The 27,361-nt window shown below is 37.5% G+C and overlaps 1 protein-coding gene across 2 annotated transcripts in view; it reads left to right on the top strand.

The window, feature by feature from the left end:
* Nucleotides 1-27,361, top strand: part of SLC30A9 (solute carrier family 30 member 9) — a 71,580-nt gene that overhangs the window by 20,985 nt on the left and 23,234 nt on the right. Inside the window, exons 3-10 of one of the 2 annotated variants that reach the window (XM_029234957.1) lie at nt 693-755; nt 2,749-2,848; nt 4,963-5,055; nt 5,425-5,507; nt 12,719-12,777; nt 16,399-16,466; nt 18,766-18,868; nt 26,869-26,924. In XM_029234957.1, coding sequence (XP_029090790.1) covers nt 693-755; nt 2,749-2,848; nt 4,963-5,055; nt 5,425-5,507; nt 12,719-12,777; nt 16,399-16,466; nt 18,766-18,868; nt 26,869-26,924 — 625 coding nt within the window. The remainder of the gene's footprint in view (nt 1-692; nt 756-2,748; nt 2,849-4,962; nt 5,056-5,424; nt 5,508-12,718; nt 12,778-16,398; nt 16,467-18,765; nt 18,869-26,868; nt 26,925-27,361) is intronic. The other variant, XM_029234958.1, reaches the window with a different exon arrangement.

Raw genomic sequence — 27,361 nt, 5'->3', positions numbered from 1 at the left:
TCCAATAACCACTTAATCGTCATCCTTTCTTCATTGAATAGTATCTATAGAACAGTTTTGGGTGGAAGAATCGACAGCATGTGCCCTTGTTTTAAAGTGATGCATCTGAATTTTCACCATTGAATGCAATGTTTGTTATAGGTTTGCTTTACCCTTTAAGGAAATTCCTTTTTGTCGTAATTTTCTTAAAAAGGTTTGAAACTTGCATGGGTGCTGAATTTTATTAAATGCTCTTTGTTTAGCTCCTGAAATGATTCTATAGTTTTTCTCCTTCAATCTGTTAATGAGGGGAATTAATAGCTTTTCTAATGTTTAACTACTGTTTCATTCCTAGGATAAATCCAACTTGGTCTGTGATAATATTATCTTTTTTTTTTTTTTTTTTTGCCGTACACGGGCCTCTCACTGTTGTGGCCCCTCCCCTTGCGGAGCACAGGCTCCGGACACGCCGGCTCAGCGGCCATGACTCATGGGCCTAGCCGCTCCGCGGCATGTGGGATCTTCCCGGACCAGGGCACGAACCCGTGTCCCCTGCATCGGCAGGCGGACTCTCAACCACTGCGCCACCAGGGAAGCCCATGTGATAATATTATCTTTTTTATACATTGCCAGATTGTCAGCTAATATTAATTAAGTTTATAGGTTTGTATGAAAACAACTGCTTAATATCTTTTTAAAAATGAACTTTACAGCGGAGAATATTGGTGCAGAACTGAAAGCTCCACTTATTAAGCAAGAACCTCTCCAAGTAAGAGGTAAATATATTTTATTCTATTTTTTATTATAATGGTGTTTTGAATTAAATATATAAAGTTAGTTTATATAGAGCTCTTTATAGTTATAAGGGTATGTTCATTTTTCTTTAAATATATTGACCATAAGGATTTATTCTATTTATAAACTAATTTTCTACTGAAGTTTACTTTGCATTTTAGTCATAAATTTTATGCAAGTTCTTTTTTCAAAAGCCCAAAGAAAAGAGTAATGGCAAATAAAAATCATCAATTGCTTTATCATTTTTAGAAAAGTAATGTGATTAATAAAGAACAAGAGGCCAACACCTACAGCTTGTTCAAATCCAGGTAGAGTTTGGACATTCTTGTCTGATTTCCTTTTCTGGGAGTGACTGAGTGATGAAGGAATTCTTGTTTGCAGCTCTCTTCTTTATAACGCGCTATGGCTTCCATCTCCAAAGTAGCATGTTTCATGGAGATACTAATTCTGTGATTAGGAGCACCATGGCTTTGGCGTCAGAGAAAAGTGGATTCAATTTGTAACTTTAGGACATACTAGCTGTATGGCTTTGGGCAGTTTACTTTATTTCTCTGAGCCTTAGTTTCCTCCCTATAAGATTGTGCTAAAAATGGGACTTCTTTTCTAGGATAACTTTGGAGATGATAGTGTACAGTCACAATTAAGACTACTTAATGTTGTCTTATCATCAGTAATCTGGGCTAGGACAGGCCAACAGGGATTTCTAGCTACTTTGAAGGAATTATTAAAAAGTAATGTAAAAAAAAACCTAATCTTTTTGAAGAGCAATGTAATTCTCCTCTCTGATCCAGAGAAGTTTATTTGGAGTTAGAATTTTAGGATTTTTAGAGTAAGGTGGTTTAGAGAAACTCATGCAAAAAGAAACCTGAACTTCTTTATATACTTTTTTTCAAATAAGGTTTTGGTTTTTATATTGAACTTTATTTTTGAAATGTTCTTGTTAACTATTATTTGTGCATTTGATTTTAATAGTTCGTGTGTTATTTTAAGATTCTTTTTACCTACTGTAGTGATGGATAATTTTAGTCTTAATTTATTCTTTCAACTTGTAAGTACAATAGAAAACTCAATAGTTACTAGACATTAGAATAGAATATGAAGTGGCTAGGTAACAATTTTCAGAGATTTGCTTATGTTATTTGTGTTTTGTGACCAAAAGTCTCACTATAAAAATGAACAGACCAATGTTGACTGTAATTTTTAATTCATAGACTATAATTGATGCCAAATTGGTATTTTATTTTATTATTGGTGTCTCTGGCTTTTTTATGAACAGGTTGATACTTGATAATAGGAAAAATTTAGAAGGCAGTATTTCACCTATAGTCTATAATTAACTTCCTATAATTTTTAACTGATAAAAATGTTCCTTATAGTTACTTCATCTTCGTTACATTATGTGAAATTGCCCAATGACTTTCAGACTCTTTTGACTGCAAACCACTTAAGAAATACTAATGATCTAGTATATATATAGATTACTATATGTAACTGAAACAGAAGTTTTCACAAAAAGTGCTTGTTCTTCATTATGTGCAGTACTCTTTGATTACTTTCTATTTTCATTTTTTATAAAATGCTGGTTTCACCAGTGTTTGTAAAACACCGAACCAGCGTCTAATTTTTTATTGAAACTTCAGTTCATTTTCATTTAGACCCTAAGCAATTTAAATTGTACTAGTACGATTTAAACAGACCAGTAATACCTATATAAGGTATCCTTTAGACAAAGGGTTGACATTTTGTCATCAGTTAGTGATGAACTGTGGAGATAAAGCTGGGTGGTTACAAGTGTAATTCTGTCCTATTCTGTACTTGGAGTAAACTTTTTTTCTGACGCCATTCAGTGCATCAGGAAAAACAGTTTTCTATGGAATTCATTAGTGAATCCACTTAAAACTCAGCATATGTTAATCTTCAAATGTGACTTCCAATGTACATATTTAGTATGTTTTCCTATATTTTTGGTTTTAGTCAAAGCAGTCCTTAAAAAGAGGGAATATGGACCAAAGTACACTCAGAATAATTTCATCACTGGAGTCAGAGCAATGAATGAGTTCTGCCTCAAATCCAGGTACAGTAATTTTTTTAAAATGGGGTAGTTTGCTCTATCTAAATCTAAATAACCAGTTATTTCCTAGAATTTGTTAACCCGCTAACATCCATGTGGAAACTTTACCATGGCTCCTTCCTAAATTGAAGAAGTATTTTTATTCAGTTAAAAAAATGTTACAATTTTGGGGCTTCCCTGGTGGCGCAGTGGTTGAGAGTCCGCCTGCCGATGCAGGGGACGTGGGTTCATGCCCCGGTCCGGGAAGATCCCACATGCTGCGGAGCGGCTGGGCCCGTGAGCCATGGCCAAAGGGCCTGTGCGTCTGGAGCCTGTGCTCCGCAATGGGAGAGGCCACAACAGTGAGAGGACCGCGTACCGTGAAAAAAAAAAAAAAAAAAAAAGTTACAATTTTTAGCTTACTAAACTGAAGGCTGCTCCAGCACGAGCAGTTCCAGTGTTTCTTGGCTCCTTTAACTCAAAAAGGTAGGTTCTTCAATATCTTTGTGTCACCCAAGAACCTTAGGAGTTTATTGTTATGTTAATATGTAGTAAAGTTATCAATAAGATTATTTGCATATTTGTATAACTTTAAAATTTTGGTTTTTTTGGTAAAGCAGTTTTATTATGTTTATGTTCACACTCCAGCTGTGATTCACATTGAGTATAAATTATTTTCCTTCTGTCTGGTATCTTGTTATTAATTTTCTTGTAATTAAAGAGATTTAGTGAGGTATTTTCCACAAATTTAAACTTTTCCCACTCTTTTTTGTGTTTACCTAGAAAAACCATATTTATGTGCAAGATATCTTGGTAATTTCGACATCAGATGATCTAGCCTCCCCCACCCTACCCCACCCCCAGCCCATGGTCATATGATCTATGGTATAATATCAAGAAATAAGGATTCCTGTAATCAGTTTTATAACTTCCATAACCATTGAAACAACAACCAATTATAATAATGATATAAAACTATATTCTGTTTCACATACAACAATTTTGTGAGTTAAGTAGGTTAAGTATTGCTATCTCCACATTATAGGCCAGGGAACATAATAAAGAGTGATGATGTAGCTTATTTAGTGAGTCAGTGACAGAGAGGGAACCAGAATATATATCTTTTGTTACTTGGTCCAGACTTTTTTTTTTTTTTTTGCGGTACGTGGGCCTCTTGTGGCCTCTCCCGTTGCAGAGCACAGGCTCCGGACGCGCAGGCTCAGCGGCCATGGCTCACGGGCCCAGCCGCTCCGCAGCATGTGGGATCTTCCCGGACCGGGGCACGAACCCGTGTCCCCTGCATCGGCAGGCGGACTCTCAACCACTGTGCCACCAGGGAAGCCCCAGACTTTTTTTTGATGTGTGATAGTTGATTGTTAAACTTACTTTATTTTATTTTTACTTTTTATTTATTTTTTGACTGCGCCATGCAGCTTGCAGGATCTTATCCTTGACCAGGGATTGAATCCAGGCCACGGCAGTGAGAATCTGGAATCCTAACTATTAGGCCACCAGGATACGCCCCAGATTTTTATTTATAGGTCTTTTTGTTGCTATTACAAACTTTCCTTAGGAAGACCAATGATCAAATTTAGTATGACTATTTAGCAGTGACTTGATGAATGTATTAACATTTCAGAATTTAAGAGAAAGGAAAATAATTAAATAGCATGAAATTGACACATATTCTTTATAACTTGGTATCTATGAATGATATTACCACTTAGTATTAATCTGGATATAAACAAATGACTGTAAATTTTAAATTTAAATTCTTAAATAGGGGTATAATACTCTAATCCATGTTCTTTCCACTTTTCACTTTCTTTCTTCATACATCAGACATTGCAATGGTGTGTCCCTAGCAGATAAAATGCAAGCACTAATAAAGGAATTGACTCTCTACATATTATGTTATGGTATCTATATTGAGCATCAAGAATAATTCTTAGTGTTTCAACTGTCTCTAAGTCACTTTTGTGTACAAAATGTCATCTTTAAACTGCTTTTTATAGGCTATACAGATTTAGCTATTAAAATGAGGATCAGTGTAGTGGCTTTTATCTGCCCTTAATCCTTTTAAGTACATGAACCATATGAACCTTGTCTGAATAAATTCAACATATTTCTTTCTTCAGTGATCTAGAACAACTTCGAAAAATCAGACGACGAAGTCCTCATGAAGATACCGAGTCCTTTACTGTATACTTGAGATCAGATGTGGAGGCAAAGTAAGAATATAGTTCTTTTAGAATAAAAATACAAGCTGAATTTGGGATTAATAAAAATGTATTTTAGACAGACTCAGAATTTTTAAAATGACATGTTTTAAAAGCAGAATATTTTTACATTTCTAAATTTATCTGAGAGTTACTAGTATGTAGTAGTTAGCAAAAAAAGTCATAATTTATGAGAAAATTTGCTGTTGAATTCACTCTTACTGTTTAGATTTAATTTAGAAAAATTTAAGTGCTTTATATTTTTCCTAAAGGACCTTATGCTTTGTTGTTAAATTCTCATATAGTTTTAGTTATCTAGATTTAAATATGATTATAATAAAGTCATTAAAATTGTCATTGTTGGTGGTCGTGTGTACACAGATCTTTGGAAGTTTGGGGAAGCCCTGAAGCTCTTGCCAGAGAGAAAAAACTTCGTAAGGAAGCAGAAATAGAATATAGAGAAAGTAAGTATATTAAATTTACAGCTGAGTTAACTGAAAAGCAACTTGTAAGTAAGACTTGTGCCTATAATAACTATGCCCTCCCTAGTGGTTGCCCACCTCTTGGCTTTGGCTTTGTTGCTTCTAGCAAATACCAGTTTTCATTTTGGGATTCAATTATTTTATAAAAACAGTATCATTTGTTTTCTCCTCTATAGCTTTTTAAAGATCATGAGAGCATGCAAAGGTAGTTTGTGGTTTCTATAAGATATATGAATATTAAAACTTAGGGTCTGATTTGAAGATTGTACCTGTTTAAAGGTAAATCCTAGTTTCTAAGGGATTTTGGCCTCTCAGAAGAAGCAAACAGCTGTTGAGCATCTTTATATTCACAGATATGCTAAGGAGAGCTGCACTTAAATCCACAGGAATGAAATGTTTAGTTTCTTTTTTTAAAATTTGTTTTTCAGTGAGGTAACATTGGTTTATAACATATATTTCATGTGTACAACATTATATTTCTACTTCTGTTTACCCTACAGTGTGATCACCACCAAAAATTTAGTTTCCATCTGTTACTGTACAGTTGATCCATTTTACCCATTTCACCCTCAAGTAACCACTACTGTTTTCTGTACCTACATTTTTGGTTTGCTTTGGATTGTTCATTTATTTCGTTTGTTTGTTTTTTATATTCCACATATGAGTGAAATCATATGGTATTTACATCTCTCCATCTGACTTGTCTCACTTAGCAGATGGTAAGAGTTCACCTTTTTTATGACTGAGTAGTATTCCATTGAGTAAAAATACCACATCTTTATCCATTCATCTGTTGTTGGGGGCTTAGGTTGTTTCCATATCTTGGCTATTGAAAATAAATGCTACAATGAACATAGAGGTGCATATATCTTTTCTAATTAGTGTTTTCATATTCTTTGGATTAAATACCCAAAAATGGGATAGCTGGATCATATGGCAATTTTATTCTTAATTTTTTGAGGAATCTCCATACTGTTTTCCTTAGTAGGCTGCACTAATTTGCATTCCCATCAACAGTGCATATGGTTTTCCTTTTCTCCGCATCCTCACCAACAGTTGTTTTTTCTTACCTTTTTGATACTAGCCATTCGAACAGGCGTGAGGTGATGTCTCATTGTGTTTTGATTTACATTTCCCTAATAATTAGTGATGTTGAACATCTTTTCATATTCTGTTGGCCATCTGTATGAAAAAATGTCTTTGGAAAAAATGCCTATTCAGCTCCCCTGCTTTTTTTGTGTGTGTGTGTGTGGTATGTAGGCCTCTCACTGCTGTGGCCTCTCCTGTTGCGGAGCACAGGCTCTGGACGCGCAGGCTCAGCGGCCATGGCTCACAGGCCCAGCCGCTCCACGGCATGTGGGATCTTCCCGGACCGGGGCACGAACCCGTGTCCCCTGCATCGGCAGGCAGACTCTCAACCACTGCGCCACCAGGGAAGCCCTCCCCTGCATTTTTTAATTGGGTTTTTTTGTTGTTGTTTAATTGGGTTGTCTGTATTTTTTGGATATTAACCCCTTATCAGATATTTCATTTCTTTTCCCATTCATTAGGTTGGTTGTCTTTTCATTTTGTTGATGGTTTTTTTTGCTGTGTAGGAGCTTTTTAGTTTGATTTAGTCCTGTTGGTTTATTTTTGCTTTTGTTTCCCTTACCTGAGGAGATATAGCTACAAAGATAGAGTGAAGACCGATGTCAGAGTGTACTGCTGCTTATGTTTCCTTCTAGGAGTTTTATGGTTTCAGGCCTTACATTGAGGTCTTTAATCCGTTTTGTGTTGATTTTTGTTTAAGGTGTGAGATAATGGCCTAGTTTCATCTTTTTGCATGTAACTGTCCCATTGTCCCAATTTTCCCAACTAATGAGTTGAAGAGACTGTCCTTCTTCCATTGTATGATGTTTGCTCCTTTGTCATAAATTAATTGTCCATATATGTGTGGGTTTCTTTCTGGGCTCTAAATTCTGTTCCACTGATGTATGTCTCTTTTTCTGCCAGTACCATGCTGTTTTGATCACTATGGCTTTGTAATTTAGTTTGAAATCAGGGCATGTGATACCTCCAGCTTTATTCTTTTCTCTCAGTATTGCTTTAGCTATTTGGGGTCTTTTGTGGTTTCATAAAACTTATAGAATTTTTTGGTTCTATTTCTGTGAAAAATGTCCTTGGGGTTTTGATAGGGATGTGTTGAGTCTGTAGCTGAAATGTATTTTTTTTTTTTAATTGAGGTATAGTTGTTTTACAATGTTGTGTTAGTTTCTACTGTACAGCAAAGTGAAGTAGAGTTCCCTGTGCTATACAGCAGGTTCTCATTAGTTATTTTATACATATTAGTGTATATATGTCAATCCCAATCTCCCAATTCATCTCATCCCTCCTTTTCCCCCTTGGTGTCCATACATTTGTTCTCTATGTGTGTCTCTATTTCTGCCTTGCAAACAGGTTCATCTGTACCATTTTTCTAGATTCTACATATATGCATTCATATACAATATTTGTTTTTCTCTTTCTGACTTACTTCACTCTGTATGACAGTCTCTAGGTCCATTCACATCTCTACAAATGACCCAGTTTCGTTCCTTTTTATGGCTGAGTGATATTCCATTGTATATATGTACCATATCTTCTTTATCCATTCGTCTGTCAGTGGGCATTTAGGTTGTTTCCATGACCTGGCTATTGTAAATAGTGCCACAATGAACATTGGGGTGCATGTGTCTTTTTTTTTTTTAAATAAATTTATTTATTTTATTTGTTTTTGGCTCCTTTGGGTCTTGGTTGTGGTGCATGGGCTTCTCATTGCAGTGGCTTCTTTTGTTGCCGAGCACGGGCTGTAGGCACACGGGCTCAGTAGTTGTGGCTCGTGGGCTCTAGAGCACAGGCTCAGTAGTTGTGGCACATGGGCTTAGTTGCTCCATGGCATGTGGGATCTTCCTGGACCAGGGTTCGAACCCATGTCCCCTGCATTGGCAGGCGGATTCTTAACCAGTGTGCATCGGCAGGCGGACTCTCAACCACTGTGCCACCAGGGAAGCCCTATTTTTAGTTTTTTTGAGGAACCTCCATACTGTTCTCCATAGCGGTTGTATCAATTTACATTCCACCAACAGTGCAAGAGGGTTCCCTTTTCCCTGCACCCTCTCCTGTAGCTGAAATGTTTACTTTTTTTTTTTTTTTGGCTGCACTGCACGGCTTGTGGAATCTTAGTTCCCTGACCAGGGATTGAACCCGTGCCCTCTGTAGTGGAAGTGCAGAGCCCTAACCACTGGACCACTAGGGAATTCCATGAAATATTTACTTTTTTTTTTTTTTTTCTTTGCGGTACGTGGGCCTCTCACTGTTGTAGCCTCTCCCGTTGCGGAGCACAGGCTCCGGACGCGCAGGCTCAGCGGCCATGGCTCACGGGCCCAGCCGCTCCGCGGCATGTGGGATCTTCCCAGACTGGGGCACGAACCCGCATCTCCTGCATCGGCAGGCGAACTCTTAACCACTGCGCCACCAGGGAAGCCCGAAATGTTTACTTTTGATGAAAGAAATACATGTGGGGGTCAGGGAGCCCCAGAATTGTGGTATCACTATTCAGTTAATGGCTTCCATTGGGTTTCTTTATAGGCAATACAGGTGCTAATATAGGATATGATGAAATCTTCGAGTAGGGCATAATCCATTGGGGAATTAGATACTTGTACTACAGTTACAGTTCTGTTACTCTGTGGAACTGAACGGTAATGTGGCAGGATTAAAGTAGAGATAGACGTGCTAGTATTTGCAAAAATTAGACTTTTTTTTTGGTCAGGCTTTATTTAGGAGAATTCTGACTTCTTTAACTATATTTCTAAGTTCTGCATAGGACCAAGGCTTAAAGGTGACAATATTTCCTTCTCCTCATGAGTTGGTGAAATTTCTAGGTGGAAATTATGAGACAGTTGTGGTCAGTAGCACAGGAAGAAAAGGGGTTGGGAGAGTGTTTTGAGTGTGTGGGTGTTCAGTGTCAAGAGGGACAGCAGTGGGTAGGAAGGAGATCAGGAGATCGGAAGAGCATGAAGAAGACTTGTAGGGAAGGAAAGAACAAAGTAGGCAAAGTCGTAGTGCTCAACTTCACTTTGGCCAGTGGAAACATCTCACATTGGCTCCGAAGTCCTTTTGTCTTAATCCAGGTACTTTTGTAGCATCCTTGCTTTTAGGTACAATAGATGTTTCAGGTTTATTTAGTATATTTCCTGCCCCAGATTGGGAATCAGCCGTTTCTAACAGGAGACCCTTCCCTTTTAATAGGAAATAAAATTGAGAGACCTGTGGGCATTAGGGATACTCATTCTTAACAGGTCGATGTATTTTTAAGGTCTTTTCAGTGGACAGAGCTAGGAAATACTTTTTGTTTCTTAAGAAAAAACACATAGGTTATTCTGATAAACATTGTTTCTTTTCTTTTTGTATCTCTACACTGAAAATCTTATTTCTTAATTCATTAACATATTAATTACATTTTTGGTTCTTATGTGAGTGTACACACATATAGAGAGAATACAGTGTAGTTTCAAACTAACAGGATCGATATTGCTATCAAGGTGTTTTAAGATTTCTGTTTTTCTTTTTGTCATCATTATATATCCCACGAGGGATATATAGTCAAATGTCTATGCTTTAAAGTCACTTTTAATTTCTCATTGTATGGATAAACCATCTAACAGATGTAAAATTAGCTTCATTTTGCTTTAGATTTTGAGAAATTATTTTTATTTTATAATTTTGTAAAATGTTTACACAATTCCAAAGCGACCTTTACCAGACAAAACACTTCAGAGAAGTTTAGCTCCCATCCCTGTCTTCTCTACCCTACTCCCTCTCTCTAACATGGGTAACTGTTTAAAAAATTAGTTTGGGGTCTTTCCTGGTGGTGCAGTGGTTAAGCATCCACCTGCCAATGCAGGGGACATGGGTTCAAGTCCCGGTCTGGGAAGATCCCACATGCCGCAGAGCAGCTAAGCCCGTGCACCACAGCTACTGATCCTGCGCTCTAGAGCCCGCAAGCCACAGCTACTGAAACCCGCGCGTCTATAGCGTGTGCTCCACAACAAGAGAAGCCACCGCAGTGAGAAGCCCGCACACCACAACAAAGAGTAGCCCCCGCTCGCTGCAACTAGAAAGCCCATGCACATCAACAAAGACCCAACACAACCAAAAATAAAATAAAATAAAATAAATTAGTTAAAAAATTTTAGTTTGGGGGTTATTTTTTCCCTTTAAAAATTGAAATAAAATAGCATACATACTGGTAATTTAGACTCCCCTTTTCATAAATAAGGCATACTATGCATACTTTCTGTGCTTGCTTTTTTTTTTTTTTTACTTGATAATATGTCCTGGAGAATATTCCATAGCAGGAAATAGAGACATTTCTTCATTTCTTTTATAATACTCCATTTTGGGGGGTACAGCATAGTTTATTCAGTTATTTCCTCCTTCTGTCATTTCCAGTTTTTTGCTAGTAAAATAATGATACCATGAATAGCCTTGTACATATATTAAAGGAGATATTTAAAGTACAGAATTTGAGAAAGCACGGTAATAGAAAAATACTTTTTCCTGTATTTTTAAACTTTGAGCTAACAATGAAGAATTGGTTCTTGTATTTTTTAGTTAATACTGAGACGAGACTCTTAGCAAACTGCCTTTATCTCATTGCAAAATACAACATAAAATTTATCATTTTAACTGTTTTTATGTGTACAGTTCAGAAGTGCTAAGTATATTCACATTGTTATGAAACATTTCCAGAAAATGTTCTTCTGGAACCTTTTTCATCTTGCAAAACTGAAACTATACATGTTAAACAATTCCCTTCTCCCTCTCCCTCGAGCCCCTAGTAACTACTATTCTTTTTTCTGCTTCTATGAATTTGACTACTGTAGATACCTCACATAAATGGAATCATACAGTATTTGTGTTTTTGACTAAGTTATTTCACTTAGCATAATGTCCTCAAGGTTCATCCATGAGACAGGATTTACTTCCTCATAAAGTCTAAATAATATTCCATTATATGCATATACCACATTTTGTTTATCCATTTATTCGTCCATGGATGTTTTGGTTGCTTTCACTTCTTGCCCATTGTGAATGGTGCTGCTGTGTGCTGCTGTGAATTTGGGTGTGAAAATACCTCTTTGAGACTGTGATTTCATTTTTTTTGTGTATATACCCAGAAGTAGGATTGCTAGATCATACGGTATTTTTTTTTTTTCCAAGAAGATGTTGGGGGTAAGAGTTTTATTAATTAATTAATTTATTTTTGCTGTGTCCGGTCTTCGTTTCTGTGCGAGGGCTATCTCTTGTTGTGGCAAGCGGGGGCCACTCTTCATCGCGGTGCACGGGCCTCTCACTATCGCGGCCTCTCTTGTTTCAGAGCACAGGCTCCAGAAGCGCAGGCTCAGTAGTTGTGGCTCACGGGCCTAGTTGCTCCACGGCATGTGGGATCCTCCCAGACCAGGGATCGAACCCGTGTCCCCTGCATCCCAGACCAGGGATCGAACCCGTGTCGCCTGCATTAGCAGGCAGATTCTCAACCACTGCGCCACCAGGGAAACCCCATATGGTAGTTTTTAATTGTTTTGAGGAACCTCCATGTTTTCCATGGCAGTTGCAATATTTTATAATCCTACCAACATACTCAAGATTTCCAATTTCTCTACATCCTTGCCTATACTTGTTACTATTATTATTATTTTTTTGACTGCGCTCTGTGGCGTGCGGGATCTTAGTTCCCTGACCAGTGATCAAACCTGTGCTCCCTACATTGGGAGTGTGGAGTCTTAACCACTGGACCACCAGGGAAGTCCCTATACTTGTTATTTTCTGTTGGGTTTTTTTTTGTTTTTGTTTTTGTTTGATAGTAGCCATTCTGATGGGTGTGAAGTGATACCTCATTGTGGTTTTGATTTGCATTTCTCTGATGGTTAGTGATACGAGCATCTTTTCATGCACCTGTTGGCCATCTGTATATCATCTTCGGAGAAAAGTATTCAAATCCTTTGCCTGTTTTTTAATCAAGTTGCAAATTCAGATTTCTTCTAATAACATTTATGTTGGTAGCTAGTAGAAGATGATTTAACATAGTCTTAGAATAATTGTGTTAATCTAAAATGTGACTGATAAGAATATGTATGACCTAAATGTATTGTGTAATTCTTTTCTTATAGGGCTATTTAGAAACCAAAAAGTATTGAGAGAATATAGAGAGTTTCTGGGAAATACCAAGGTAAGGATATCTTTCTGTTAATGTTATGTGTGTATGTGTTGCACAGAAAATCCTAGTATCAGTCCATGGTGAAAATCTAGCATGCCTGTGATCCTATACCAAGATTTTCCTAAGTAGATTGTAATTTACTGAATTACAGTCTCTTTGCTTCTGTCTGTTTTTCTTAAAATTAAAAAAATTGGGACATAAGTTCTCTTTAAATTCATAACTGTTATACACATAAGCATATAGGTATAGATGATTTATTTTGTTAGATTTTTAGCAAGATTTAGCTCTTGTATACACCTTTAATTTCCTTTATTCTTTTTCCCTCTACTCTTAACCTTGTTTAACATTCAAAGTGCTAATCCTCTGCTTGTACCCAGGAAGCTCAGCCCTTAGAGGAGAAAATTGCACAGCCATTTTGATGATTTTTTTTCTTTATTATGTAAGTGTACAAAATCTATGGACACTCAGTATTTGTCAGTCTTATTAAACTTCCATAGTACGTTCACTCTCCCATTCTGTGAGATACTTGCTGCATACCTTTTCCTCTCTTCCCAGACTTCCTGCAGACTCGCTTTCCCTCTTCAGCTGATGACCTTGTTTTATATTTCATTGAAAAAATCTAATCTGATAGAAGTACCTTATCTTTCCATTAGCAGACTTACTACCTTATTGACAAGTGTGCCAGAATAACTCTTTTCCTTCCTATCAGAAGGAAATTAATATTGGGACCAGTACAGAAAGTTTACCTTTACCGTCCCACTTCCTTATTTTATTTTTTTTAAACTAGATTGCCTGTTTATTATTAAAGGATATATAGTTCAGGAACAGCCAGATGGAGGAGGTGCAGGAGGCAAGGCATGTGGGAAGGGGTCAGAACTTCCATGCTCTCTGGGCAGCCACTCTCCCTGAATCTCCGCACATTCACCAAACCCCCTCCTCTCAGGGTTTTACAGAGGCTTCATTACATAAGCATGACTGATTAAACCACTGGCCGTTGGAGGCTGAACTCAATCTCCAGCCTCTTTCTCAGCACTGGAGGTTGGAAAGTTATAACCCTTTAATTACATGGTTGGCTCCTCTGGTGACCAGCCCCAAATCTTACTTTCTTTTTTTTTTTTTCAACTAATTTTTATTGGAGTATAGTTGCTTTACAGTGTTGTGTTAATTTCTGCTGTACAGCAAAGTGAATCAGCTATACGTAGACATATATCCCCTCTTTTTTGGATTTCCTTCCCATTTAGGTCACCACAGAGCACTGAGTAGAGTTCTCTGTGCTATACAGTAGGTTCTCACTAGTTATCTATTGATATTTTATATATAGTAGTGTATATATGTCAATCACAATCTTCCAATTCATCCCACCCCCCCTTCCCTGCGTGGCGTCCATACGTTTGTTCTCTACATCTGTGTCTCTATTTTTGCTTTCAAATAAGTTCATCTGTATCATTTTCATAGATTCCACATATAAACGATACTATACAATATTTGTTTTTCTCTTTCTGACTTACTTCATCCTGTATGACAGTCTCTGGGCCCATCCACGTCTCTGCAAATGGCACGATTTCATTCCTTTTTATGGTTGAGTAATATTCCATTCTATATATATACCACATCTTTTTTATCCACTCCTCTGTTGATAGACGTTTAGGTTGCGTCCATGTCCTGGCTATTGTAAATAGTGCTGCAATGAACATTGGGGGGTGCATGTATCTTTTTGAATTATGGTTCTCTCTGGATTTATGCCCAGGAGTGGGATTGCTGGGTATATGGTAGTTCTATTTTTAATTTTTAAAAAATTTTTATTTATTTATTTATTTATGGCTGCGTTGGGTCGTTGTTGCTGTGCACGGGCTTTCTTTAGTTTCGGGGGCTACTCATCGTTTTGGTGCACGAGCTTCTCATTGCAGTGGCTTCTCTTGTTGTGGAGCACGGGCGATGTGTGGGCTTCAGTAGTTGCGGCATGTGTGCTCAGTAGTTGTGGTTCGTGAGCTCAGTAGTTGTGGCTTGTGGGCTCTAGAGCGCAGGCTCAGTAGTTGTGACGCATGGGCTTAGTTGCTCTGCAGCATGTGGGATCTTCCCGGATCAGGACTCAAACCCTTGTCCCCTGAATTGGCAGGTGGATTCTTAACCACTGTGCGAACAGGGAAGTCACCAGCCTTGTTTTTGTCCATTCTTCACACGAAACTTACTTCTGTTTCAGAATCTTTGAGTGTGTTGTATACTCTGCCTCAACCATTTTTCTTCCAGATTTTTCATGGTTGCCTCCTTCTCATCATTGAACTTCTTTCCCTCACTATTCTAACTATAATAACCCTGTCCATCATACCCCCCCAACACTATTCTCTCAGTCTCTGTTTTAGTTTCTTTATTATATTTATCACTATCAGATATGACAGACTTATTCTCTATCTTCCTATACTAGGCAGTGAAATCTATGAAGGCAGGGACTCTGTTTTGTTTACTGTTGTACCCCAGCATCTAGAACTGTGCCAGGCATATAGTACTTGTACAGTAAATATTTCTTGAATAAATTACATAAGGCAGAATATATGACGTACTTCAACAGAAAAGTAAAGTACAATAATAAATGTGTAGCAGAGTGAGTATTCTCTGTGGGGGACCAAGGACGGTTTTACGTAGAAAGCTGACACTTGGCCAGATATACAAGAAGATGAGTAAAGCTTGCCCAGGTTGCAGTGGAAGATGATAGCATTCCAAGGAGAGGAAAGAGCAGGAGGAGAAACACAGAAAGTATAAATTCAAGGAATAGCAGAAGAACATTTGACTGAAGAAAAATATTTTCCCTGAATAAGTTCTTGTTTGATTTCCTTTTGTTTTGGTGTGTTTTGAAATTAAACACATTGTTAACACTTGATGTCTTTGGTCTTTAGAGAACAGTCATGAGTTAAATTAGAGCAACAAACTTGTTGGCTTTGGCTGTTCCTTGTACTATAAGTTAAGAAGTTGCTCAAGAAATGGGAAAATTTTAGAGTATTTCAGTGCAGTACATTTTTTTAATTAAGGGTACTTTAATTAATTAATTAATTAATTTTTTCTGTGTTGGGTCTTCGTTTCTGTGTGAGGGCTTTCTCTAGTTGTGGCAAGCGGGGGCCACTCTTCATCGCGGTGCGCGGGCCTCTCACTATCGCGGCCCCTCTTGTTGTGGAGCACAGGCTCCAGACGTGCAGGCTCAGTAGTTGTGGCTCATGGGCCTAGTTGCTCCGCGGCATGTGGGATCTTCCCAGACCAGGGATCGAACCCGTGTCCCCTACATTAGCAGGCAGATTCTCAACCACTGCGCCACCAGGGAAGCCCTAGTGCGGTACATTTTTATCACTTTACTTCTGGTTTTTATGTAACCAACTCAGATTTTTTCCTGAAGTAGGCAGGAAATGAATTACAAGGAAATAAACAATTAAGGTTCTGCAAAAGGACCCACATGTACTTTCAATTTCCGTCTTCTCACATCTTAAACAGGAAATTCTAGAGAAAAAAAATTAAATAAGTAAATCTAGTTGTTTAGAGACATTGATAAAGGAGGTATTTTCTGGTGTGTCAAGAGTCACTTATTAGCGTCACAATGCTTCTCTGGGAAATGTTAAGAGATGTTTTGTTTTTGTTTTTGTCTTATAGCCACGCTCTAGAACGACATCAGTTTTTTTTAAGGGGCCAGGAAAGGTGGTGATGGTTGCCATTTGCATGTAAGTACTGAAATATAAGCCTTTTAAAATAGAAATATTTTTAATGTATATATCCTTGAATGTATAAATTTATTACTTGGTATCTAGATAAAGATAAAGGTGCTATCTGAAAATTTTTCTCTCATTTTCACTGGCATTTATAGAACTCTTTTTTAAAAAGTTGAATTGGCCAAGGTTATTTTTAGAGTAACTAAAGCAACCTGGGTTATAACTACTGAAGAGTACCTGCGCTTTTATTTTTCTCCCACTTAACCTTGGTAGAACATAATTAATGCTTTTGCCTCTTTCTTTTTTCCTCTTTCTTCTTTTTTTTTTTTTAACTTTTTATTTTATATTGGAGTATAGGCAGTTAACAACGTTGTGATAGTTTCAGGTGCACAGCAAAGCAACTCAGCCATACATATACATGTATCCATTCTCCCTGCAAACTCCCCTCCCATCCAGGCTGCCAGATAACACTGAGCAGAGTTCCCTGTGCTATACAGTAGGTTATTCATTTTAAATATAGCAGTGAAGTACTCCTCTTTCTTCTTGATTCCTGTTATTTTGCCTACCTTTTATCTATTTTACTGAATAATCTAATTTTGTATGTTTGAGCATTAATTCCATAATTCATTAGTTTGTTCTTTTATTTCTAAAATACATATGTTACATGTGTCAGAAATTTTGATATGGTCTGGAAATGTAAAGGTAAAATACATAATTCTTATCTTCAAGGATTGGAGGGACACTAGACTAGAAGAAGTCATTTGTAATAATACAGAAAAGATAATGGTAGTAGGGATGGAGAGTCACGGTTAGTTTCAAAAAGTATTTAGGTGGTCTGGTTAGCGATGGTGCCCAGGTTTCTTATTTGGACAATTGGATAGATATTGCACCATCACTGAGAGAAGGAATGCTGGAAGGAGGGGGCAGGGTGGGAGTAAAGGAAATAATGAGTTCCTTTTTGAGTTTGAGTTATTTATAGGGCACCCAAGGGGAGTTGGTCAGCAGAATTAATTCTTTTCATTAATAAAACAGGATTAACAGTGAAAGCTTTTTACGTTGGAGGAATGTATGTAATGTATATAAACTGCTTAGCATAGTACCTGTTACATAATATGTACTTAATAATTATTATTGTTAGTATATATGGCTCCGAAGCTCAGGAGGGATTAGAGATATAGAATCAAGAGTTATTAGTATATAGATGATAATTAAAGCCATAGGAGTAGTTAAGATCACCTGGAGAATGTGTATGTAGTGTATGAGGAAGGAGAAGCTCTTGAGAAAAAACCTTGAAGAACGCTAACATTTAAGAAACGGGTAGAAGAAAGAGAGCCTGCAGAAGAGACTGAGGAGGAGTAAAGAGAAAGGTAGGAAGAAAACCAGTAGTATTGTGGAAATCAAGGAAGACAGTGTTTTCAGAAAATAATGGCAAATGCTTCTGTGAGATTAAGGAAAATATTAAAATGTTTTCAGGAATTTAATAGCAAGAAACAGTTGATATATTGATAAAAACAATCTTATGAGGTGTTAGCAGCAGAAGCCACTGTTTAGTGGATTGAAGACTGAGTGCAAAGTGAGGAAAACTGAGACAGCAAGAGTGGATATAATTCTTTTAAGAAATTATTTGAAATGGAGGAGAGGAGAAAAGGGTAGCTGGAAGGGGATGTACAGTTTCCTCATTTATAAAATGAGGATGAAGTAACTACTACAATGTTAGCATTTGCATAATAGAATTACAATAAAACATGGTAAGTGACTATAGTATAGTGCCTGAGATAAATTATACTAGTTATTACTGTTGGAATCTGAGTACAGCTGGCTTCCTCAGAGCTAACCATGTTTATTTTAGCATGTATGGCCTTCTCATATGACACAGACTATTTGGTCTAGTTTTTTCTTCACCTCTGGCATCTGCCTAATTAAATAAACCGACCTTCACCAACGTCTTCCCTTTGACACTGGCCTACTGAACAATACCAAGTGCACATAAGACACATAATTTCCTTTCTGATTCCATTTTGTTCATATGTAGAACACCCTCTTTTCTCATCTTCTCAAAACGTACTTAAGTAATTTGCTGGCACGTATCATGCCTCTTTCATTTAAATATTTAATGAAACCATAATCTGTGTTCTTCAAATTTGTACTCCTGTTGCCTAAAACATAGTAAATCTTAAAGACTAGGGATTCTTTCTCATTTACCTTGAACAGAATCTAGTGTGTGTGTGTGTGTGTGTGTATCAATTAAGTAAGCTTTTAATGGGAATTTTTATTTAAACCTATGCTAAGTTATTTTCTCTTTCTCTCCTAGCAATGGATTAAACTGTTTCTTCAAATTTCTTGCCTGGATTTATACGGGTTCAGCAAGTATGTTCTCAGAAGCTATACACTCTTTATCTGATACTTGTAATCAGGTGAGGGGTAAAAGCTTCTTTCTTATTAAAGTAATATATTTTTTGAGGCTTTAGTCTAAAAGTTGACATATTTAAAAACATAATGATTCCTATAGTTGGGTTGTAGAAGAAAATGAAAGTTGTTTTACTTTTGAATGATGACGTACATAGAAATATGACATAGTATTTGAAAGCAGTTTGTTACGCTTTAAAAACTTTTAATAATCAAATATGAAGTGTAAGATTATCAGTCACAGAGGCTATTGTAGAAGAGATTCTTATATTAGGTAGAAATTTGGTCTGTGAATATGAGTTCTTATAACTGTAAGAGCCGGTGGATTTAAGTGTTTTGAATAAAGATATAAAATAGTCACATGTGATTGATGAATTATAATGATTTTCACCTTAGACTAGTATTTTGATTTTGAATACTACAAATCTAAGCCTTTTTTAAGAACACAACATTTCTACTTGTATATCATTTCACATTTTAAAGAATGTGGCCTGTTAAGGAGAAAACCTTTTTAGTATTTATTTATTTATACTCCTGTTATGTAAGGACAGATAATAAGAATATTTAAGACAAAGTTAAAAATAATAATAAAATGGTAAGAAGCAGGGAGAGCAATCTTAATAAAATTAAACCTGAGAACTCATGTAACTCACTGTCAAATGGATTAAAACGTTTTGTAAAAGTAAGGAAACAATACAGGCATTTGCTATTAGTACTAACAGTCATTCTCTTGAATTAAATTTTTATACTCAGTAAATATTTAATAACTACTATTATATAATATTTTGCCTGTTGAGTCGGGGAGAGGAGGGTGGGAGAGATATGACACACAGTACCTATTTTGTTGAAAGCTTATGTGAACGTAAGAAAATTAAAATGTGAAAATATTTGTACATTTGGCCAAGGAGATATGTACATATTATTAATTTTAGTATTAGTTGTTATTTAAAACATTGAAGACAATTTTTAAAAAATTTATTTATTTTATTTTTGGCTGCATTGGGTCTTTGTTGCTGCCCATGGGCTTTCTCTAGTTGTGGAGAGCGGGAGCTGCTCTTCGCTGCGGTGCATGGGCTTTTCATCTGCAGTGGCTTCTCTTTTGGCACAAGGTGCGTAGGCTTCAGTAGTTGTGGCAGACGGGCTTAGTTGCTCCGCGGCATGTGGGATCTTCCTGGACCAGGGCTTGTACCCGTGTCCCCTGCATTGGCAGGCGGATTCTCAACCACTGTGCCACCAGGGAAGCCCTGAATACAATTTTTAAGTGTCTGTACTCTGAAATACTATTTAGGGATTTAAAAGCATGTGGTAGATAGCTATGTACGGATCTGGAATAATAACCATGATATGAATAAAAAAATCAAGTTGTAAAACATTATGTACAGAACTTATGTTTCTAGCCATGATGGACTAATGAGGATTGGACTTTAGTCTTTTGCTATAAACAGCTAAAAAGCTAGACAAAATATATTAAACAATATTTTCAAACATTGGACAATAGCAACGCAAGACCATGATCCCTGAGGAAGGGGAACAGGTGAATTGAACTCTGTGATTTCTCTGGTGTTTTGCTTGGAGGCGCATTTGCGATAGTGGAACAGGGTGGGAGACCCATCATAGAGTTGAGAAGGTAGAAATTAGGGTTAGTGAGTCTGAAGTGGCTAGAAATTACAAGGCTACAGAAGTCTACATAGGGTTTTCCTTGAGTTGAATCTTTGCTGAGTGTTAGATTACACATGTGTAGGGTAAAGCTCCATGAGACCAGGCAAAGAACCAGCAGGGAGCGTTAAGCTGAGTAATTCCTAGAGTTCACATCGGGCTTGGATTAATTAAGTTCTGACGTTCTGAGATAGAGAGTCCTGATTGATTACTCAGGCCAGTAGAAGGCTCAGACCTTAGTAGTAGGGCTAAATTATCTTAGTTGTAAAGACTATAGAACAGGGGTCCCCAACCCCCAGGCCGCGGACCAGTACCTATCCTCGGCCTGTTAGGAACTGGTCCACACAGCAGGAGGTGAGTAGCGAGCGAGCAAAGCTGCACCTGCCGCTCCCCATCGCTTGCATCACCGCCTGAACCATCTCCACCCCACCCCCCACTGTCTGCCACTGGTCCGTAGAAAAATTGTCTTCCACGAAACCGGTCCCTGGTGACAAAAAGGTTGGCAGCTGCTGTTCTAGAACCTTTCTAACAAAGCTCTAAGGGATCACATTGATTTACAAGTAACTTAATTACCTGTGAGAATAAAGCCCCACATGCTATTATAAGGAAGACAAAATCCAGACACACAGTATAACGTTCACAATGTCAGCATCTAATAAAAAAATTATTAGACGACCATGAAGCAGAAAGTCTGACTCACAACCAGGAGAAAAATTAGTCAGTAGAAAGACTCAATTGACATATGGTAGAATTAGCAGAAAAGGATAAGTGGCTATTATAAGTACGTTCATGTATTGAAAAGAAAATATGAACATCATGAAAAGAGAAATGGAAGATACAAAGAAGAACCAAATGGAACTTTTAGAGCTGAAAAATATATCTGATGTGAAAAATCCACTATATAGAATTAACAGATTAGACGTCATGGAAAAAATGATGAGTGAACTCAAATATATGGCAGTAGAAAACATTCATACTAAAACTAGAGTGAAAAGAGACTAAAAAAGATGAAGGGAGCCTTAGACCTGTGGGACATTATCAAGAGAATTCTATCAAACATTTAACAAAGAAATAATGCCAGTAGTACACAGACTTTCAAATATAGAGTAGAAGGAAACACTTTTCAACTCCTCTAGTAAGGCTATCATAACCCTGATACCAAAACCTTAAAGTTATTCCAAGAAAAAAAAATACAAACCAGTATCTCTCATGAACATAGATGCAAAAATCCTTAAGATATAATCACATTCAATCTAGCAGTACACAAAAATGGTAATACATCATAATCAAGTGAGTATTATTCCAAGAAGCATGGTTAGTTTAACATTCAAAATCAATAGAAGGCTAATGTACAAAAGTCAGTTGCAGGTGCTTCCCTGGTGGCGCAGTGGTTAAGAATCCGCCTGCCAATGCAGGAGACACAAGTTCGAGCCCTGGTCCGGGAAGATCCCACACGCTGTGGAGCAACTAAGCCCGTGCGCCACAACTACTGAGCCTGCGCTCTAGAGCCTGCGAGCCACAGCTACTGAGGCCCGCGCGCCTAGAGCCTGTGCTCCGCAACAAGAGAAGCCACCACGATGAGAAGCCGGCGCACTGCAATGAAGAGTAGCCCCCGCTCGCGGCAACTAGAGAAAGCCACACACAGCAATGAAGACCCAACACAGCCAAAAATAAGTAAATAAATAAATTTATTTTTTAAAAAATCAATTGCATTTTTACTGTCAGGAAACAAATGGAGAGTGAAATTTTTAATAAATTCCATTTATGATGTTAAATACTTAGGAGTAAATTTAACAAAAAATGTGTAAGACTTTAACACTGGAATCTTAAAATGTAACTAGGGGAAATTAAAGATGACCTAAGGGGCTTCCCTGCTGGCTCAGTGGTTCAGAGTCCGCCTGCCGATGCAGGGGACACGAGTTCGTGCCCCGGTCCAGGAAGATCCCACATGCTGCGGAGCGGCTGGGCCCGTGAGCCATGGCCGCTGAGTCTTTACGTCCAGAGCCTGTGCTCTGCAACAGGAAAGGCCACAACAGTGAGAGGCCCGCGTACCGCAAAAAAAAAAAAAAAAAAGACCTAAGGAGGTGGAGAGAGATACCATGATCATGGATTTGATAACCGCGTTAATATGTCATATTTCCCTAAATTAATCTATAGATTTCATATAATCCAGCAGATTCTTTTGTAGAAATTGACAAACTGATTAAATTCTAAAATTTATATGGAGGGACTTCCCTGGCAGTCCAGTGGTTAAGACTCCACTCTTCCACTGCAGAGGGTATGGGTTTGATCCCTGGTTGGGGAACTATAATCCCGCATGCCGCATGGCGTGGCCAAAAAAATAATAATAATAAATAAAATTTATATGGAAATGTAAAGAACCTGGAATATTCAAAGCAATCTAAAAATAAATGAAAGAAATTTGGAGGGCTTTAAAACTTATTTCAGAGCACAGTAATTAAGACAGTGCGGTATTGGCACAAGGACTGACAGACCAGTGGAACAGAATAGAGGGTCCAGCAACAGACCCTCAGTTACATAGTCAGCTGATTTTTGACAAAGGCACCAAAGCAGTTCAGTGAAGAAAAGAAACTCTTCAACAAACGGTATGGGAAAGGTTGGATATCCACATGGATAAAAAAACGAAGGACCTTGATTCCCACTCATGCCATGTACAAATTTAAGGTGGGTCATAGACCCAGGTGTACAAGCTAAAACTACGAAAATACTAGAAGGAAACCTAGGAGAATATCTTCTAAGCCTTTGGGTAGGCAGAGGTTTCTTAAACAGAACACAGAAACAAAACCATAAAATAAAAAAATTTACAAATTAAACTTCATCAAAATTACTCTTATTAAAGGACACTTTTTTTTTGGCTGCATTGGGGCTTTGTTGCTGCACATGGGCTTTCTCTAGTTGCAGCGAGCAGGGACTACTCTTCATTGCGGTGCACAGGCTTCTCATTTCAGTGGCTTCTCATTGTGGAGCACAGGCTCTAGGTGCGCAGGCTTCAGTAGTTGCGGCATGTGGGCTCAGTTGTTGCGGCACGCAGGCCCTAGAGCGCGTGGGCTTCAGTAGTTGCAATGCATGGGCCCAGTAGTTGTGGCACATGGGCTCAGTAGTTGTGGCTCATGGGCTCTAGAGCGCAGACCCAGTGGTTGTGGCGAATGGGCTTAGTTGCTCCGTGGCATGTGGGATCTTCCTGGACCAGGGATTGAACCTGTGTCCCCTGCATTGGCAGGTGGACTCTTATTTATTTATTTAATTAGTTTATTTATGGCTGTGTTGGGTCTTTGTTGCTGCATGCAGGCTTCTTTAGTTGTGGCAGGCGGGGGCTACTCTTTGTCATGGTGCCGGGGCTTCTCATTGCGGTGACTTCTCTTGTTGCAGAGCACGGGCTCTAAGCACGTGGGCTTCAGTAGTTGTGGCACGCAGGCGCAGTAGTTATGGCTTGCAGGCTCTAGAGCGCAGGCTCTAGTAGTTGTGGCGCATGGACTTAGTTGCTCTGCGGCATGTGGGATCTTCTCAGACCAGGGCTTGAACCCGTGTCCCCTGCATTGGCAGATGGATTCTTAACCACTGCGACACCAGGGAAGTCCCTGAAGAATACTTTTAAGGCAATAAATAAGCAAGCTGCTCATAGGGAGAAAATATTCACAAAGCATATAATCTGACAAAGGACTGGTAACCAGGATAAATAAAGAACTTGTATAACTCAATATTAAAAAGACAGTCCAGTCTTTTTAACAAGCTGAAGACTTGGAAAGGTACTTCACAATGATACCTGAATGTGGTTGATGGACACACAAAAAGGTGCTCAACACTGTTAATCATCAGGAAATGTATATTGTAACCCCAACAAGACATCTCTACACATCCGCTATTATGGCTAAAATTTAAGAGCCTGACAATCAAATATTGGTGAAGATGTAAAGCACCCAGACTTTTTAGACGTTGCTGGTGGAATATAAAATGTTACAGCCACTCTTAAATTTGTCAATTTCTTGTAAACATATGCCTACTGTTTGACTTAGCAATTCCACTCCTAAGTATTTATCTAAGAGTAATGTGAACAAATGTCCACAAAGACTTGTATAAGAATGTTTCTAGCACCATAAAGGTGCTATAATGGGCAAAAAACTGGAATCAACCCAAATGTCCATCAATAGTGGGATAAACAAGTTGTTGTATAGTCATACAATATAATATTATCTAGAAATAAAAAGAAATACTTATCCGTAAGTAGCATATAAGCATCTCTAACAGTATGTTGAATAAAAGAAGGCAAATACAAAAAAGTAGTTACTGTGTGATGCCATTTATATTAAGTTCTAGAATAGAACTTTGGCTTTAATCTTTGGGGGAGAACAGGATTAGCGATAGTCTATGATATCTTATTTTTATAAGAAGAACTAATAAGTAATGGCCCATATTCAACTTCTGAAACATTTGTTATCTCACACTTCATTGCACAGCCAACCTGAATACTAAGTATTTTAAAAATAATTGAACACTCATTGACTATTATGTAAACATTATAAACACAGATACATATATAGTGTGAATTGATAATGAATATTTCAGTTTTAATATACAGATTTTAAAATTATATGTTCTTAATTTACTCTTATTCTCTTAGTTTAATTCACTGAAAAGCCATCATCTATGTTTTAGGTAGTTTTGACTCTCTTTTCCTTTGGAATCCAGTAGAAAAAAACTTGTAATATTCTGTATATTTTGGATTGGATTTCTGATATCAAAACTTAAAAGTCAGTATATATTTGTTTTAGCCTTTTTTGTTTGTTTGTTTTTTGGCCGTGCCGCAAGGCATGTATTGTAGTTCTCTGACCAGGGATCGAACCCGCACCCCCTGCATTGGAAGTGTGGAATCTTAACCACTGGACCGCCAGGGTAGTCCCTGAATGGACTAGCCATTTGCAAGGTGGTATAATCCCCATGTATTTTACAAGAGGGAATGTTTCTATAAATGCCCAGTAACCTACAGAGAAACTTCATCCATGAAGAATTTGGTAATCTTGAAGACTTACCTATTTGATTATTTGATACAATACTGAAAAAATGCAAAAACCCCAGCTTAGTCAAAAAAAATCACATAGGGTATTCACTCAGGCTTTGTGTTTTTATTAAATAAATAATTCTAGTGTAATCTTTTTCAGATTTCTAAATTTACATCAAATTAAGAGAAAGGATACTAAGTGCAAGCATAATATTGAGCGGTACCAGTGGATAACTCTTTTTAACAAAAGATACAATCAAAAAAAGAAACAGAAATAAAAGGAAGAAAAGATGAAGGCAAGGGAGGAAGGGAGCAGAGAAAGGTGGTAACTAGGATTAAAGACTTACATTTTTGTTATATTTACTTTAAACATTTTTTCCCTAGAGAAATAAAATTTTAGTTATAACTAGTCTTCCATCTTTATTTCTTCCTTCCACACCCCAGATAGTCACTGCTCTGTATACATTGATGTGTATACTTCATGCGCATGGTTTTGCAGTTTTACTAGAAATGTAAATGTATCATGACCATATACAGTTTGTACTCACTCTTACTGTCTTTGGGACTTGCCTGGCGGTCCAATGGTTGAGACTTCGCCTTGCAATGCAGGTGGTGCGGGTTCGGTCCCTGGTCGGGAAACTAAGATCCCACATGCCTTGCAGCCAAAAAGCCAAAACATAAAACAGAAGCAATATTGTAACAAATTCAATAAAGACTTAAAAAAAAAATGGTCCACATCAAAAACAAAACAAAACAAAAAACTTTTACTGTCTTTTATTTGTGCAGCTATACAAGTTATTCTTCCCGTAAAAAATCAGATATTACAGACCACGCTAAACCTACTTCTCTCCTCAGAGGTATAAACAGAGTTAAATGTGAGTTCTTTCAGACCTTTTCCTGTGCTTTACATTATACGTCATTTACAAAAACTACAAAACATAAGTTCTTTTGTATTGTACGTGCGGTTCCTAAACTTGCTTTTTTCCCGTCCACTGAATGGTACGTCTAGGAGCTTTCACCATGTCAGTACAGAGAGCTCTATCCCCTTTTACACTGTTGTAGAAGTAATTTATGGTTTGGTTATACCATGATTTATTTTGCCACTCCCCATTGAAGGAGTTTTAGGTTGCTTTCACATTTTACATCATTATTCAGTGTTGTTTTGAACCCCTTTCGGTTCACCTTTATTTCTCTATGGTAAGTACTGGAAACAAGAATTGCTGGGCTATTGGACATACACATGTTAAGTACTTCTTTGTCATTGTCAGGTTGTGCCCTCCAGACTGGCTTATTATATTCCCTTGCTAATGATTATTTACCTTCTTTTCTCCATAGGCCTTACTAGCATTGGGCATCAGTAAGTCTGTTCAAACACCAGATCCTACTCATCCGTAAGGACGTTGTCTTTATTTTGTTTTCATGTGTTTTGGCAGCAAGTAGTTGAATTATAGAAATCTCTTGCAGTTTATAGACCTGCAGTTTTGTGTTAAAGATTTGGTCATTTCTTCTGCTGTTGTATCTAAAATGCAGGACTCAACCTCTGTGTCAAAGTAAATTCAAGATATAATTTGAAAATGAGGTTCAAATTATTTTTATGCTTTGTAACATAGCAAAGAGATCCTGTCCTCTTTGTATTTGATAGTTAATAACAAAGCACGTGTTTTGATCTTAGAGTTCTGTTTTATTTGGTCAAAGGAGATATATATATTTCACATTTGGACTAATAGGCCACTCAATCTAAAATTTTAGTGATAATTTCTATTAAATTTATGCTTAATGTATTTTAATCCCCCTGTTGTGATTTGGAAATAGGATTCTATTAATATTT

This window comes from Monodon monoceros, unplaced genomic scaffold, assembly GCF_005190385.1.
Source record: "Monodon monoceros isolate NGI ecotype Baffin Bay Population unplaced genomic scaffold, NGI_Narwhal_1 Super_Scaffold_20, whole genome shotgun sequence".
NCBI lineage: Eukaryota > Metazoa > Chordata > Mammalia > Artiodactyla > Monodontidae > Monodon > Monodon monoceros.
This window is presented reverse-complemented; position numbering and strand designations above follow the sequence as displayed.